The sequence below is a fragment of the Aphelocoma coerulescens genome, chromosome 19 (genome assembly GCF_041296385.1).
Source record: "Aphelocoma coerulescens isolate FSJ_1873_10779 chromosome 19, UR_Acoe_1.0, whole genome shotgun sequence".
In the NCBI taxonomy this organism is placed as follows: Eukaryota; Metazoa; Chordata; class Aves; order Passeriformes; family Corvidae; genus Aphelocoma; species Aphelocoma coerulescens.
The window spans coordinates 6,825,408-6,842,340 of NC_091032.1; the positions used below are offsets into that span (position 1 = coordinate 6,825,408).

At 44.2% G+C, this 16,933-nt stretch overlaps 1 protein-coding gene across 3 annotated transcripts in view; it reads right to left on the minus strand.

Annotated features, from left to right (window-relative positions):
• FAM222B (family with sequence similarity 222 member B) overlaps window positions 1-16,933 on the minus strand; it is a 34,097-nt gene that overhangs the window by 2,626 nt on the left and 14,538 nt on the right. Inside the window, exons 1-2 of one of the 3 annotated variants that reach the window (XM_069033275.1) lie at window positions 7,516-7,683; window positions 5,422-5,549 (exon numbers count right to left, since the gene is read on the minus strand). The exons of 1 other annotated variant lie outside the window; for it this stretch is intronic. In XM_069033275.1, the coding sequence (XP_068889376.1) occupies window positions 5,422-5,503 (82 nt within the window). In that variant the 5' untranslated portion in view covers window positions 5,504-5,549; window positions 7,516-7,683. Of the gene's footprint in view, window positions 1-5,421; window positions 5,550-7,515; window positions 7,684-16,933 lie in introns of those variants that run through there. One more of the 3 variants, XM_069033274.1, reaches the window with a different exon arrangement.

A 16,933-nucleotide genomic window follows, 5' to 3' on the forward strand; every position in this document is an offset into this window, starting at 1 on the left:
AATAAGAAATAAAACCAAATCTTATAACCCCTTCCTTCCACCCCTCCCTTCTTCCTGGGCTCAACTTCACTCCCGACTTTCTCCCCCTCCACAGCACAGGGAGATGGACACAGCTGCCTCACCATGGTCTTCCCCATGGGCTGCATGGGAATCCCTGCTCTGGTGCCTGCAGCACCTTCTCCCCCTCCTTCAGCAGTGCCCTGGAGGGCTCTGCAGAGCTGTTCCTCTCACATATTCTCACTCCTCTCTCCAGCTGCAGCTGTGCAGGTTTTTCCCCCTTCTTAAATCTGTTATTTCAGCAGCGTGTCTGTCCTGGGGCCAGCTGGCACTGGCTCCATCAGACATGGGGGAAGTTTCTAAGCAGCTTCTGTATGCCCCCCCTACCAAACCCTTGCCCTGCAAACCCAATATACATCAAAGCTTCAGCTCAAGCCTCCATTTACACCCCACTCCTTTCCTAGCTGCTGACATCTGAAAGCACTTGGAGTGTCTTTCTGTCCATTAGGAAGCTCTTGTCGGCCCGAGCTCAGCAAATGGAAGGAGGCTGATTATTTTATGGCCTGCAATTATTTCTTCAGCTGACTTTTCAGGGTGGCCATCTTGCTAAGGACACCATCCCCACATCACGTGGCAAAACGATGTGATTCTCTCGCAAGATTAAAAACATGCTACTCCCCAGATATAGGCAAAAGGTTTCTGCAGACAGAGGTGTGGTTTCACTTCCTCTGATTTACCAGATACCTACCTGGCTCACAAGCTCTGACTGCTTCTGCAAAGAACTCCAGAAATCTAGGGAAATGCTTGTGTGTCTCTTGCCATAACCATATTCCAAGCAGAGAGTTGGGTTGTTTCCCACCACAGCTCTGCTGCCGAACTCCTATGGGATTCCTGCTGATTTTATAATCTTCAAATAATGGCTAGCAGCTTTGACAATCCAATTTAGCTTTTGCTTGATTTCCTCCCCCTGCCTCACCTTGCAAACAGTTCACAGGAAAAAAATGCCATCCTTTTTCCTAAAATTTTCAGCATCCCTGCGCTATCTGCTGCTGAGCCACCCAAGAACACCCCAGCCCCATATCTGGCCCTCTGACCCAAGGAAATTTAAGAGCTCACTGCTCCCAGGAAAACAGCCCTTCCTCTTGAAAAGCCACCTCTGATTCTTTTAAGCAAATTGCCTCCAAAAGATGAGTACCAGCCACTTCTCTCTTTGCATCCTGCAGCTTCCCATTGTCACAGGTGAGGGAGAGCAGCTCTGCTCTAAGAGCTCTCACTTTCAGAAAGGAAGGGTCAGAAAATGGAAAACAGGATGGATACTAAAAAGAAAGGTTAATTATAGAAGTATCAAAAATATCTTTTGTGAAATAAGAAGCTTTACGAGCAGTTTGTCTTACATGTCCAGCACAGCTCGTACCACGGCGCCGGTTATACTTGTACTCCCTGTGCTGTCCAGACACTGGCACATATCATCCCTTTCTCTTAATCAAAGGAAATATTAACCCAAACATCCTCTCTGTGCACATCTCTGTACCTGTCTCTGCAGGCAGGTGGTTTATAGCTGCCCTTTTGAGCGAGCTGCTGTGCTCCTAACAGAGAGGAGAGCCTCCGAATGGCATTTGCCAGTGTTACTCTGCCTCAAAAGCCAAGGCCTTCATGAACTCCCAACCTTTATTTTTAGCATTGCCCATGCTCATTAAGGTCTGTTTCTTCCCCAAGACATGACCCTGGCAACCCCCCATGAACCAGAGAAGAATCAAAGGACAAAGGAGCCCATACCTGTCTGTGTTATGGTTTATGTTATGCTTGCAGACATTGTCACATTCTATTTTCAGATGAAAAATTAAGTAGATACTTTAACACACCTTTGCCATCAAAGTTTCCCAGCCTGGTTTACATTTCTATAGGCAAATGAGAGAATTAGGTGGTAAATACAAACACTAAACAAACACACTGAATACTCTCTTTTCCAATCATCTGATCTTCTGTTACATAGAATTTTCAGGAAGCAGCTAAAACATGGATGTTTGAACAGGCTGCAACCATCATTCAGACACGCCTCTAATCCCAAACCTGGAAGAACTCCTTCCTCTAACGAGAAAAAATAACCCCTCAGCTAAACTTAAATGACACCCCAGCATCAAGTTTGGCATCCTATTGAAGGCAAACCATCTTTTAAACCACATGGATGGGATCTTCTGAACTCAACCACCATTTCAAACAGCACCTGGTTTATGTACAGGTGAGATGATGTTCCTTTTACTACAGGCTAACTCAGCCACGTTACTCAGGCTTGAAGGTGATGTATTTCTGAGTGCCCCAATGTGCTTTGCTAGTACTTCCATAGGCAAGACTCCATGACTGTAATAATTAAGGCAGTAAAATAATAGCAGAAAGGCGTTACGGGGTGAGCCAGAGTCTGAATATCCCACACAAATATCCTACAAACCAACAAAGAACAACTAGTTCTGGTAACTAAGTGAATGAAAAACCTGCTAGAACAGTCTGAAAGAAAATGCTGGTATTGGAATATCATCATCTGTGTGCAAGAGCAAGAATTCCAGATCAGGCCATAATAAAACGATGAGGCAATGGCAAAGGAAGAAGCTTCATTAAGAAAACAATGGGATGAGCTCCAGGAAACTCCCTAATGGTGAATGCAAGGCAGAATACTTTTATTGAAAAGTAATTATTTCATGTTTATTATAAAGCAAAGCTGTGCATATGAGCAATCACCCCAATAAATTGGTGAGCTGCAAGTTCACAACTCCTGCTAATCCCGTGGCAACCGAGTCCTCTGGTCCCACTCCTGGTCTCACCACTGGAGCTATTTTTGTCATGGAATGAGACAGATTTCCCTGCCTCACCTCAGCACTAATGGAACATCTTTTAAGTGCATTTCACATTACGACTTTAAAACCCACTGCTTTTAAAAGCTGCCTATGGTTAAATTTTCATTATCATTAAACAAAACACAAACAGGCCTTCAGGAGTGCCACCCTAATAAGAACTCCTGCACTGGGACAAGCCAGAACCAGCTGTGTCCATCTTCTGCATTAAAACCACCATTTCAACAGTTTCTCTAAAGGCTTTACAGAAAGAGCCCTCCCAAAAAGACTGTTTAGCTGATGAACCCCTGTTCAGTCCAATCTTCTCTGATGTCCCCCCTGCAACAAAATACTTCCTAAGAAGCACCTTTCACTTGATTTTGCACCATTGTCACAAAAAAAATGACCCTTTTTTCCTCCAGAAGGTCTGGCACTACTGCTAATGTCCAACAGCAGCTGCAGACACAGCCTGAACAATCTTGCCTCAAATATGCCAATTGACCAGTCAGGTTTATACTGGAGTCACTGGGAGAAAGGAGAGAACATCGGAGCCAGTGAGAAATCCCCTGTTTAGAAAAGGATGAATTACGGGGTTAGCCTGAACTCAGGCTGGAATCCAGCAAAAAATACTGAAATTGGAAGTCCTGTAGTCATCAGTTTCTAAAGGAAAAAATATGTGCATATTAATCTACCAAACTCCTACTGTACAGACCACTTGTAAGAACAAGCCCTTTATTAGAGAGTGAATATAGGAAAAAAAAAGTAATTAAGCCAATGGGGATTTTTAAGCACTGATAACAAGTCTGATCCAGAAAACTACACTTAAAAATTATTAATACAAACACTCTAAATCTGAAGAAAGGCAATCCTGTGGAGTTCTGTGCCTTTTACAAAAGCAATAGCACTATTATTACAGCCTGCTTCCACCCCCCATCGAAAGTCACAAGTCACTGTTCATTAAGAAATGCTCATTAACTCAGCTCTGCCCTGGCCAGGGGCTGGGCTACTCATGCATCTCCAGCACGAGAGAAATGCACCAATTAATCATGCCCACATCTGCAGTGGGGCTGAGCGAGGTCTGTACCAGCAGCCTCATCTTCCATATAAATCAGAACAAACCCAACAGCTGAGCATTACCACTGCCAGCCCGTGCCTGCCAGCTACTTTATGTCCTAAATTCTTTGAAATGCAGTTCCCAAAGCTCTTCATGGAGCAGGACACAGCAATGCTTTCAGCACATGGATCAGCAGATCTCCAAGAAACAGCATCAGGTACCATCAGGTGAGGAAAACTGCCCAACATACCAGCATGTTGCCTTGTAAAGCTGTAATTAGCAAATACCTGATTTATGCACAGCTGCCCTCACATGAACCTCAACATTTTGCTTTCAGAACTAAGCTCTGCCAAAGAAACCTCATGCAATGCAGGGTCCTGGGCACGTCCTCACCCCACAGGCTGTCAGCAGTGCTCACACTGAAATGGGAAAGAGAAAGGGTGCCCAGTTTGATGCCATCACCAGTCCTTTGGTGAGTGAAGATTTTTATTGTTGCTGAGTGTCATTACAGTTAGCCAAGTCCATGGAGTCAGCAGAAGTGCTGTGGGGGAGCTCAGGTGTGTATGTGAACTGTGCCAGTCACTTCTGGCAGGACCAGGACCCTGAGCATGTCACCCTTAACTGCAAAAGTACCTTCCCTATTTATTTTCTGTAGCATCACAAGCCTCACTATATGAACAATTTATCTCCACTTGGGTGTAAATCACTTGGGTTTAAAAAGCAACGAGTGCACCAGCAAACTGAGATCTCCCAGTGCACATTTCAAACACAAGGGACAGGTCACAGCCCTAAGAACCAAGTACACAGACACCCTGGCATTTCTGAAATTTCAGCTGAACAATCAATGTGCTACTTCAGTGATAAAGAGGAGAGACAGAGTAAGAGTTAAAAAATCTCTAGTCAGTAAACTTCCATTCCCAAGCACAAGTTGTTCTTAAAAATACCAATGCAACTATGAAAAAAATGACTGAAGTTATCAAAAAAGAATTATCAGAGCACTCTGCAGACATATTTTCAGAGGCACCAAAGAGACATCAGAAAGAAGACAGAAACTTTGAACTTTAGTAATTTGGGCTAGCTCACTAATATTTGCAGTATAAGCCCCAGGTATATAGAGCAAGAGCTGCTGACCTCAAAAGGTTTGCATTAGACTGATCCAACTTTTACTGGTGTCTACGAGTAATTGCATGAAGGGAAGCGAAAAAGACTGAGGAAAAAGTTGTGCTGAGAATCAAATCAGCTGGCACACTTTTAGTACAAAACCTTTTCAGCAGAGGCACGAATCTCACAGGAACCTCACTTGCTGCATCCTGCTGTGGTTAAAATTAACCTTTGCAGAGCCAGGAACAGAGGAGAGCTTGCTGCACACACGTGAACCTCCACAGCCATTTCTTAGAGCCATTACTGACAGATGCCTTGAAGGCGTAACAAAGGAAAGACTCTACATTAAACAGTTTTCCCACTGTATCCTGAATGTTTATGTCACAGCGGTACCAGAGCCAGATTTAACAGTTAACCACATCCTGCAGACAAAACATCACTCACATTTCTGAAGTCCAGTGTTCATCTGCGTGTAAGAAAGAAGCTGAAAGGAGAGGTCGCCTGGTCCTGGCAGACAGGCCAGCATGGCAGACAGGCACTAACACAACATGGGGCATTCACTCCTCTGCACACTGCAACAACAGAGAGACAATTCAAAGTTATAATACAAGGAGGAACAGAGAAAAGAAAGCGGCAAAGAGCCATCCCTGGGTGAAGGCCTGACCAAGCACAGATGCACAACCGCTGCTCCAATCCTGACTGCATCTCCTAACGGCAACGGAAATACTTCAAGAACTGGGTCATCTGCAGGGTTAAAACCAAAATAGCTGCCTCGCTCTCCTCTGCTGCTTCACACACAGAGAATAATCCATAACTCTGTCCTCACATTTCAAAGGTGGTTGTCACGAATGGTAAAGAAACCACCATCACTCATTTCACTAGGTTGAAACGCACTGGTATCCGCCAAGGCAACTTCTCTGGAGAAACCCTGTCAACTGCTCTTTTGCATTTAACAGAAAGGCATGGCATGCATAAATTGAAAGCAAAGTATGCAGCACTCTGCCTTGTGGCAAGATTAAGCTGCATGCTACAGCTTGTAATTTCTGTGGTCCATTAGGCTGAAAGATGAATGGCTACAACTTCCTTAATTTCAGCAGAGACTCACTAACCCGAGCTGCTCTGGGGCAGACAACAGCAAGATGTGCACAAAGGGGCTTCAGAGGTGCCACCATCCTCTTCTGTTTGGTCCAGCATTTTGGAAATCAAATCTTGAAATGGAGCACTAAAGCCCTTTGTATTTAAACACTACACAACTCCCCTCAAATCCCACCACTGCTGTGCAAAGAGGGATCCCAGCAACAAGGCTAACTGGGGCTCAAAGTGTCCAATGTTACTAGAACTATAGAGATTTAAGCTGGAACAAGATCTCTAGAGGCCATCTGGTCCAAGTCCCTGCTCAAATCCTCCTAGCTGCAGCACTTTAGAAAGTTCTGGGAAACAGGGTGACAGAACCAAGGAGAAATCAGTCGATTTTTTCTCCTTGTCCAGATGTCCACAAGCATCAGTACTGCTATACAGAGCACAGCTAGAAAGGCTTTGGGACTTGTTATATGACCTCCAAAACATGGGAAGAATTGAAGGATTCAAGACTTGTAAGCTGATTCAGTTTCAGTCATTGTTTCACAAACCCCAATTAAAACAAGTGGGGAGGCATTCGAAGATCAAAAGGGTGGGAAGGAGAAAGCTCGAGCCCAGACATGAGAAGCCACATCCGCCAAAGCCTCTCAGAGGCCACTTCTGAAAAGAATCTCACTGCTGAGATGGCACAAACAATGCGATGACAGCGATGTGACACCGTCAGCACCACCACCTTCATGCTCCAGAAACCTCCAACAGCAGATTTCTGCAGAGACCTTTGGAAGACTTGAATGTGAAACCTCACCTCAGACCACCAGCACGGGTCAGACTGCCCACAGAACACTGGCACCAACGGAGTGAACAGCGTGGACTCGAAGCTTTCCTGCAGCACAGCAATTACTCACTGTGTACAGTTCATTAGCTCCATGTTTATGCATCTCCTCAGCTCAACACGCAAAGGTTGATTAAACCAACGGCCAAGAAATCTCATACAAATATTAATTTATGAGAGCTTCCGCATCTTCACTGAGCGAGTGCTCTCCAAAGCTGACCGAGTGTGGCTGAGTGAGCCTGCTGGGAGCCACTGTGACTAACAAAAATAGTTTTGGGCACTGAATGTCAGCCTGACAACTGCAGGCTGTTGCCCATTCACCCCTCCCACACAGAGTAACAGGGACCTGGCGCCGTGAGAAACACACACACCACCTCACCAAGGTGCAGGCCTGACAGCACAACCACCAACAGAGCACGTTTGTATCATTCTCCATTTCATTCCTAGGAGACAGCAGCAATCAGCATTGCTAGAAGTCCAAGATATGTAAAAACTTGTAAAATAAACCTAAACCTGGATTCTCTTCTCATTCTCTGAAGGAGATGGAACTCTCAGAGTCTTTGAGAAATGATGACCTGTCACATCCACAACATCAAGGAATTGCCTAAGGAGCTAAAAAGTTGCTTGACCTTTATAGATGAGATTCAGTCGTGACTGTGGGTACACAGCATTCAGTGAAACTTCGCAAACAGCCCGTGGGCAGCAGTTCCTTGTCCCAAATCATGCCCAGCAAGACCAAAAAGACAAAACAAGAATCCAGCTCCTTTTAATCAGAAGAAAAAAACACTGTGAGTTGTCAGAGCTTTACCTGAGTAAGCAACAGAAACACACACAGTCAGCAAGAAAAAAATAATAATTGTATTTTCCTTTTTTCCTCATTTCATCAACTTCAGAAGGCTGGCACAAACAAGACCTATTTCTCAGTGAAAAGCAGACAAACAAAATTAAGAGCCTTCACTGTAGACAGAAAAACAGATCACACTATTCCCATATTCACCTGAGCATCCACCTTTTACTCCAATAACGTCTGACGCCAGCCCAGGATTCACTTCCCGTCCCTGCAGGCCCGAAGGAGGTCGGTGTCTAAAACAGTATTTAATTGATGGCAAGTTTGTGTGCAGCCCTGAAAGAGCACAGCTGTGCTCTGACTGAGGGAGCAGCATTTCTGGCAGCAAGACACGGGGAGGGTTTGCTCACCTGCTCCATCATTAACGCTCATTAGAGCCTGAACTGTGACGCTCTCAGAAAGCCTCTTGCTGAAGTGCCCCAGCGAGGTGCACACAGCAATAAACAGGATAATGGCACATTAGGAGAGAGAACAAGTGATTAGGAGTGGTCACAGCATTCACCTCGGAATAGCCAGGCTCCTGCTACATGACAGCAGTGCTTCCTTGAAGGTCAAAACATGTATTTACAGAAGCTTTAGCTCCAATATGGAGAGCAATGTTTCAGAGAGAGCTATAAAGGCAAGTTGTTCCTGCAGGCAGATAATTGTTTTAGGTAATGCCAAAGGTTCATAAAAGACTGGGGTGGCAACAATAATTTTAAAGGAAATACAGGACTTACAAAAATAATTTGAAGTGGAAGCCTAAATCGCTCTTTTAGCTTGATTTACAGTAACCAAATTGATGACATCTAGGTCACTGCTGAGCACTAGAGAAAGAAATTCAGACTTGTATAGAAGTGCTGACCATAATTCCATTGCTGAATTTTTTATTATAATTAAAATCCTGCTTCGGTTTTTATTCTCTATGAAATCAATACAGGTTTTAAAATTTGAGATCTCAGTATTTGAAAACAAGAGCATTTGAAATACCTTGACAAGCACCCCATTCTTTTTTTCTAGTTAGAAATTAATTAATATTTATTCCCTTTGAGATACTCAGCATCTGACTACTACTTTCTGACCTGACTCTTCCTCAGCATGAGCTGGCATGGACAACTCCAACTCATCACCAGCTAAAATGAACTGAATTTGAGGTGAGCACTACTGGCTGTCTCAGGAGTGGCAGCTGGGCCCATCAGCCCCTCCTGCTCGGGTCTATTCCTTCTAATTAGTCCAGAGCAGGAGATAAACTGAACTTGGCACATCAGGACTTCTCACCAGCAGTTCTGGCTCTACGCTGGCAACTGGTGTGGGCACCAGCACCTGCAAAGCTCCAGTTCCTCCAAGGATAGGGGAACTGGAATGGAGAGGGTTTTGTACTGTACCAGGGTCAGTAACACTGTCATCTAAACCAGTCAGCTGCAAACTGGAGAGTGATCTGACCAGTAGGCTGTGGCACCCAGCCATGGAGGGCTGTGAACCGTGGAAACCTGAGGTTTTAAATTGCATTTTAAACAGATTCTGTACACTGCCAAACGCAGCACAACGAGCTCCGTCTTGAAAAAATATATACAAAAAAAGATAAAGCATTTTTCTAGAGGAAAACAATCATTAGATTGGAATAAATAAATAAATACTCCTCTTTGAAGTGATTTTAATCTAATCTGGCTGCGGGATATAATCTTAACAGCACACGTACTGCAGGATGCTCCAGGAAATAGCAGGTTTAGACATGTGAACAGATTTCTTTCTCTCCTAAGATTTATTAATAATTAAATCAAAGCATGTTAAGCTTAAGAGGGATTTGCAGTGCTTGGGATTTGGGGGGTTATTGGCACATCCTCACGACTATTACGTTCAGCCTTACCTGCACATCAGGATGTTTTTTGGTCCAGGCAGCAGAGTGTCCCCTATCACCACAAGGCTCACCAGGAGGGAAGAACTCGCATCCACCCACTGCCCAGGGACACCTCTGGAGAGCTAGGAATCAGTTCCAGTAGCACTTAGCACAATACTGCCTTTCTTGACTTAAAAATGTATGATTTTCTGAATTATAATCAACATTTAATATTTATTGCCTCTGTGCTTCTCAGACCAGGGGGTACTTTCATAACCTAGAGTAAAACCTAGGTGTAAAGCAGCTACTAGGAAATTTCTAACACTCTAACACAGCTTTATCATCACATAAATGGACCACATATACAGTTATTGCCAAGTTTTTAGATACCTCATTCTCTGAAGCTCCCGAGAGGCCTTACAGGGTGAGAACACAAAGGAGACAACTCCCCACAAACCACCCCATGCCAGTGAAACATGGGAAACTGAGCTGGTTTAGAGGAAAGCAAGCTGGTGAAGTCTAAAGTTAGGTTCCTGAAAGTAAACACGCATGTTTGAAATTCCACGATTAACTGCGCGCTCATTCACAAACCCCGAGGCCAGGAGGAAGCGGGAGCATCCACCCACACACAAAAGCTCCAAACTATTCCAAGTTTCCAGCACCCTGGGGTCCCGTGAGCCTCTGTGTGAGGGATGTTAAAGGCTTGTGGCTGCTATGCCTTGCTTCTCCTCTGCTCTTTAGTCACAAGGTAGCTCCATGAAGTTCCACCAGAGCCACCGGCGGGATTTGCAGCAACCCCCCGAGCGCACGCGGCACATGCCAAGTTCAGAACGCGTAAATGCTGCAGGCAACAACAAAAACTAACTGGGGTTGTGAAGTTTCTTTGGTACGAATGTCTGCAAGAGCTTGCCAGGAAACATAATTGAATCCGGGCCAATTTTCATGCTCCGAGGGAAACTCAGTGTCTCATTTACCCCCTGGCAGGCTGCTCAACACCAAGGAGAATAATTCCTTTTCCCTCTCCCAAAGTAACCTAAAATGTAGGGGTTTCAAAGACTTGTTCATGTCAATGGCAGACATTGAACCCTCCTGCCAACCTCAGCATTCAATACAACGTCTTCCAGGCAGTCATGCTTTGCTTGACAGTGTCTAGATCCATCCTGCAGGCTTCCTGCCTTTTTCCAGCTCTCAAAACTCCCCTTTATTCTTGGGCACTTACCAGAATGGCCCTTTCCCAGGACTGCTGAAGAGCCAGAGATAAATCTTAGCGTTTCCTGGAAGAAAATGACCAAACCAGCACCGTATTATTCATCACTGGCTGGTATCACATCCTCTTAATGCCTTATAAATGGAAAACTGCAAAACAGTGGGCAGAGAAGTTGCCCTCTGAAATGGCAATAGATCACAACAGCATCGAGTGTACTTGGGGATAAATAAATAGGAAACTGAACAACAGAAAGTCGCTTTTTGTAGCACGGGGAGTGCACTGTCAGCACCTGCCAGCACAGGACCTTTGGCTTTCTGCATTCAGGTGGACCTTTTGTGGAGCCCTGCAACAGTTTCAATCTAAATCAATTTTTGCTTCTTGCCATTTAATTAACTATGATTTTGCTTGTAAACCACGTCACCTTTTAGGCTGACCTCCATTTATAATGTTACTCAGGCAACAAAATTAGTTTGGTGGGGAAGGGAGAGAGGATTTAAATGCTGCCATAGCACAGCTCTGCTCCTCTCTCCGAGCTGGCATGGACACGCCCAATAGGGAAGAAAAGGAAGCAGCTTTGGGATAACAGCATTTAAATGGAATATTGTTCATATCACACTCCTCATGCCCAAGGGCTACCATTGAAGGCTTTTAGGTGAGCAATTTGGAACAGGATGCAGTGCACTAAAAAAAGCCAAGGAGGCGGCTCTCAGCTTCAGGTATTGCCACGTGTGACATCAGCTCCATCAAATTCACTCCTCAGATAAAGCAGCAGCCAGCTCAAGGTTATGATCTTAAGAGTTTAAAAAGCCTTTTTTTAGGTCTGTCCCAAGAGATTATTTTAAAACACAGTACTACGCATCTGCTGAGGAGTAGAACAGTTGGCTTTAATTGTAAGATGGATTTTTACATAGCTTCTGACCTTTCATCTAATTGAGGCCTGAAGAAGAAGAAAAAAGAGGAAAAGCCATACGTCACTTCAGTTATTAAAATCCATCAAGCTCAGACTTTAGCCCTGGGATAACCACAGCCAAAAAATTGACTTGCAAGTAATTATCACTGCTATCTGCAATAAAAGTTAATTGGACATAATTGAACTAAAGCCCTAATCTGAATGAAGCTGTTGCTGGCAAGAAGCCTGTTCCTGCCTGCACTCTGCAAATGGAACTGCTAGCAGGAAAATGGACAAACACGAGGCTGCTTTACAGTCTGCCCACTGGAAATCAGAGCAGTTCTGCAAACAGCTCGTTAGCTGGGCCAAGATAAAGCCATTATGAGGGCCCGTCCTCACCAAACACACCCTTCAACTACACCCAAACAGGGCCATGGCGCAGAGTTTCAAAAAACAAGTTTCAGCTTTATTGACCTCTTAATTACAGGCACTGAACCATAAGATTCACGTCACCAGACGCCGGTTTTATCAGCCCCCGAACGCTGTCAATACCAGTACAAATAATGTACTTTTTGAGCACGTAAAGATACCGACTCAAAAGGTTTTCACTGCTGATAATTTACCACCTTCATGCAGTTCAATAGCCTTTCCTGTTGTAGGACCAGCTTCTTTCATCTCTGCAGCAGAGCAGACAATTAGCTGCTTTCTGTGCTCAGCCCATGCAGGTGGCTGGGGGAAGGGAGCGTTCAACTCAATTCCTGCTGATTCGTCCATTTATATTTTGCATTTTTGTTAACTAACAGACCAGAAAGCGGTCGTCAAACCCCATGCTACTTCAGAACTTCTTAACAATTTTAATTATTAACACTCTGTCCTTCACCAAAGCATATCAAAGCACTTAACAAACATTACTGAAGCCACATAACCACTCTGACACAGGCAAAAATTGCACACGACTCCTTCTAGAGTCGGCTTTGGGTTTTTCGACCATATTTATGTTAGAACAGTGGTCTCCTGATGATGGACTAGTCTATGACAGGAGAGATGGAGGGAAGTATCTGGCTCACCACAGGTTCCTGACATAATTTTGGATGAAGCATTTAATCACCTGATGCCACGGTCACTCTTTGTTTAAAGGACAGCAGTGGGTGACAGTTTTCTACCACTGAAGACTGTGAAGACAAATGAAACTGCAGAGCATTTAACACCACCTTGACTTCTCACATCCAGCTTACAAGGTCACGGTCTGGGCAGTCTCCTGGGGACAAATGGACACAGATCCCCTTTCCCTGTCCTGAGCACCACTTGCTCACCCCTGCTCCTCTGCATCTTCACAGCTCAGAACAGAACTTCTTAGCTCAAGAAAGCTGCAACGAAGAACCAGTGACATCAATTCCCTTTCATGACCCAAATCAGTGGCTTACTTTACTTTGCTCAAAGCCCTCACCTCTTTTTAAGAGTATTTTTAGATTTAACTCTGTATTCTGCAACGTGGCAGGAGCTGACAGACAACACAGGTGTAAAGTAGGTCTTGCCAGATGTTGCAGGCCACTCCTAAGGTGAAGGAAAGATGTAGAAAAGACAAGTCAGGACGATTGTAGGGCCTGGCCAAAGCTTCAAAGGAGGATTTCTGGCTGTGCTTGAAACACAAATACTAGTGGTCAGTTGTGAGACAGATGAGATACTACTTTTACCATGGGAACATATGCAAGAAATAGGAAAATCGACCTGCCTGAAGTCAAAAGCAATTTGAATAACTTTGTATCTGCCTCCTCTCAATTTTCCCTACACTAAAGCACTCTGACTTTTAATTAATTTTCTCTCTCCTTTTATATGGTAAATTCCAACTTCAAATTTTTCATGCTGTACTGGTGGGAAACAGGGATGAAGACACAGCCTGTCATGTATCTTAGCTGTGTTCCAGGGTGCATATGGCTCCATGGATATTTGGGGAGAGAGCAAAGGATGCTGCAGTTGAACCACAGCAGCTAAGAGCACAGGCCAGGTAAACACAGCACTGTCATAAAATAACTTGCCCAGGATAACAGGCTTACATTTTTATTTTCAAAATGCAAAATAAGACTCCCTACCCACCACTGTAACATTCACAAAAGATCCCATTTTCCTCAACAAGATACTGTCAGGCACAAACAAACATTCCTTCCTCCAAAGCACCCATTATCCTCGGGGCAAACTAAACCCAACTTCTTTCTAGATGCTCGAGCAGCAGCATCTCTTAACATCACAGCAGCTCTAAAATATGGAACAAGGCTTACAGACACGAGTGTGCCTGTTCTCATGTGAACACGAGGGAAAATTAAGGTTAGTTGAGATGACTTCCATCCAAAGGAAACCCAGAACAGCCTAGCCTCTACCAAACTACAGGATGCTGCTCACACATACCCCAGTGGATGTACCATGCATTCCCACCAACAGACATTCTCCATCCTTTATGCAACTTCCTTCTGCCTTCAAGTGATAAGAAACCAAAATACACACTGACCCCTTTCCCATAGGGGACAGCCTGCAGTTATAACCTCAACATCCTCAGCAGGAACAGGGTTATGTGCAGCTTTCCTATGTGTTCCATGTGTGGGAGAAGCACGAGGTCGTAATTCTGGGCTTTACTTTACCACACAGGACATGCAAGAATTGTGAGCTTCCTCATGCCACTCGTGGGCAGAATTCCCCCCTCTCAGCTTTCTTGCTTTCCCAGATCTGAAAAGGAAGTTTTTCTTAGGTACAGCAAACAGCTGCCTAGGCAAAGGGGAAAGGAAACATGAACAAGTTCCCTCTCCTGTGGCTGCTTCACAAAGATCACCATTATCTCCTCTCACTCCACACTTACTCTGTAAAAGCCCTGAATTAAAGTCTTAATCATGACTTACAGAAATCCTTGTGGCTGCACATGACAGAAGGAAGACAGTTTTCCCTTCTAAAATATCGTTAGAAGTTACGGATTACGACAGTTCCTGGGTAGGAAAGCAGCTATCTTCCCCTGTTTATTACAAGCTGATTATTAAAAAAAAAATAAAATTCAGAGCTAACTCTGAACAAATTTTACCTCTATTCAACAGACAAACAACAGAGCAGACGTTTGTTAGCTATTGAAAAATATGTTTTGAGTCCTGTTTTAAAAATAGACTCACTTGAAAATGAGAAATATTTGCAAATAAGATGAGGCAGAATGCATTATACTTCATACAAAACAAAAATCTAACTTGTATATAAAGGAATAAAAGTAGGAAGTGACTCACTTTTGGACCAGGTGTGAACACAGACTCACAGGGAGGATGGATTTTGATTTGCATTGATCATGCACGTGAACCCTTTTGACTTGTACAATCACACTGACAGTTTGGTTTAGTATTTATCTCTCTGGACACTGAATTATGGTCCCACACGTGGTGAAATTTTAACAGCCCATTTACAAAGCCAGCAGTGAAAAATACATTTTTAAGATCCAAAACTGGAGATCTCTCTCTGATTGTGCATAGCAACAGAGCTTCCTGCTGGACCATGACCACATCAGCTCTTGGATACACATTTTATCATTTGTAAGGGCAAGATAAGACCTCCTCCTGTAGCTGGAGATACCATACAGCCAGCTGCAAAGATGAAAAGCATTTTAAGAACCTCAAACAGAAGCTGCAACACACGTACAAAACACCCACCAGCAGAAAATGGAAGCCATCAGGTGAATACCAAAGAGCTGGACCAGACACTTGGGATGGTGTTTTCCTGTCAACCTTCACAACGAGGTGCTGGTGTCCCGCTGGCTTGTCCTGACACAGACCTAATGTCCTTATCAATCTCCCAGGAAACTCAAAAGCCACCTCGTAACAACTCAATAGAAGAAAGGACAAGAAATACATTAGTTGTGAGCTACTGTAAAAAGTCTGCTATTCTCAGTGCTTTCCTGAGAAGCATGAAAAACAGCCACTTGCACAGCTGGCAGTTCAAAACAGCCACAGGGAAAGCAACACAAGTGTGCAAGGTGCCTTCAAAGCCTCTGCACACCACAAGCACCAGAGGTTTTTGTCCGAAGATATAATGAAACATTTCAGCACGATCTCACCTGACTCCTTCAGCAGCTGCCAACACACCACCTTTACCCAAAGTTTATATATTCATGAAAGATTTCTTTTTTCACAGAAAGTTTTACCGACTTCAGGTGAGCAGGATGTTTTTGTTTGCTTTTGTGCATCTTTCCTCCTCTGCACTTGCCTTTTTCTTTTTAAAAAAAACCCCAACACACAGAGAGCAATAAATAAATCGTATGGGCAGGACACAGAGGGAGCTGAAACTGTACCACAGGCAGCGAGATCCCTCTGCTTGGCAAACTCAACGTGGCTGTGTGGAAGAAGAGAACAAACACTGTTGCTGCAGCCTGTACCTCAACAGCAGACAGAGCACAAAGCTGCCTGCACGAGCTCCTGGTAACCCATCTCCAACAGCCCTGACCTTCCACCGTGCAGCTTCCACTAAAAGTATCCCCTGGTTTTAATTTCCAATTTGTCTTTCCAGCCACGGAATTGCTACAGTCAACAAATTCAAAAAGGTAAATTTTTCTACCTTCAATTAACTGCATTAGTAGTGTTTATAACTACGTGATTGATAAATGCTCTCCAGAAGCTGTAATTAATGTATTTTTTCCTTGGAACACACACCGAACCCCTTGGCGCTCAGATACTTAATGAAAAGCAATTTATCAACTTGCTTTGAACAGCTGAATCTGTCTCCTTAATGCAGAGAAGTAACACACTTTGCTTTAAGCACCACCACTCTGAGAAAGGAACGCGCACCGCGACATTCCGAATGCCATCAGACTCAGCTGGGATTTTGATCGGGATGACAGCGACCAGAGTGCTCATCTCCCTGGCTATGATTCAGGCTGGCTTAACTGGGATCCTTTCCTCCTGGGATGCAGTCGAGCAGGAGATTTGTGCAGATGTGTTTTTGCAGGATGAGGGGTCGGGAGTGCCTCTTCAGAACACGGGACAAAGTTCCAAATTCTCCCATGCCTGGCACGCATGTGCCGGGAAGCAGCAGCAGCAGCAGCTCCGAGTATTTCAGCCTGGACATGTGTTCAGCTGCTCACAAAGCAGACAAAAATAAAGTGCTTACAGAGTGTTTGAATGCTAATTTCTCAAATTGAGCGTTGCTTTGTATAGTTGACATATGCAGGAAAAAAAAAAAAAGAGGGGAAAAAGAAGCATTTAGGAGGAAAAGTTTGACATCACAGAATATTTTATGTTGGTATTAACCACTGGAGGGGATTAACCAAC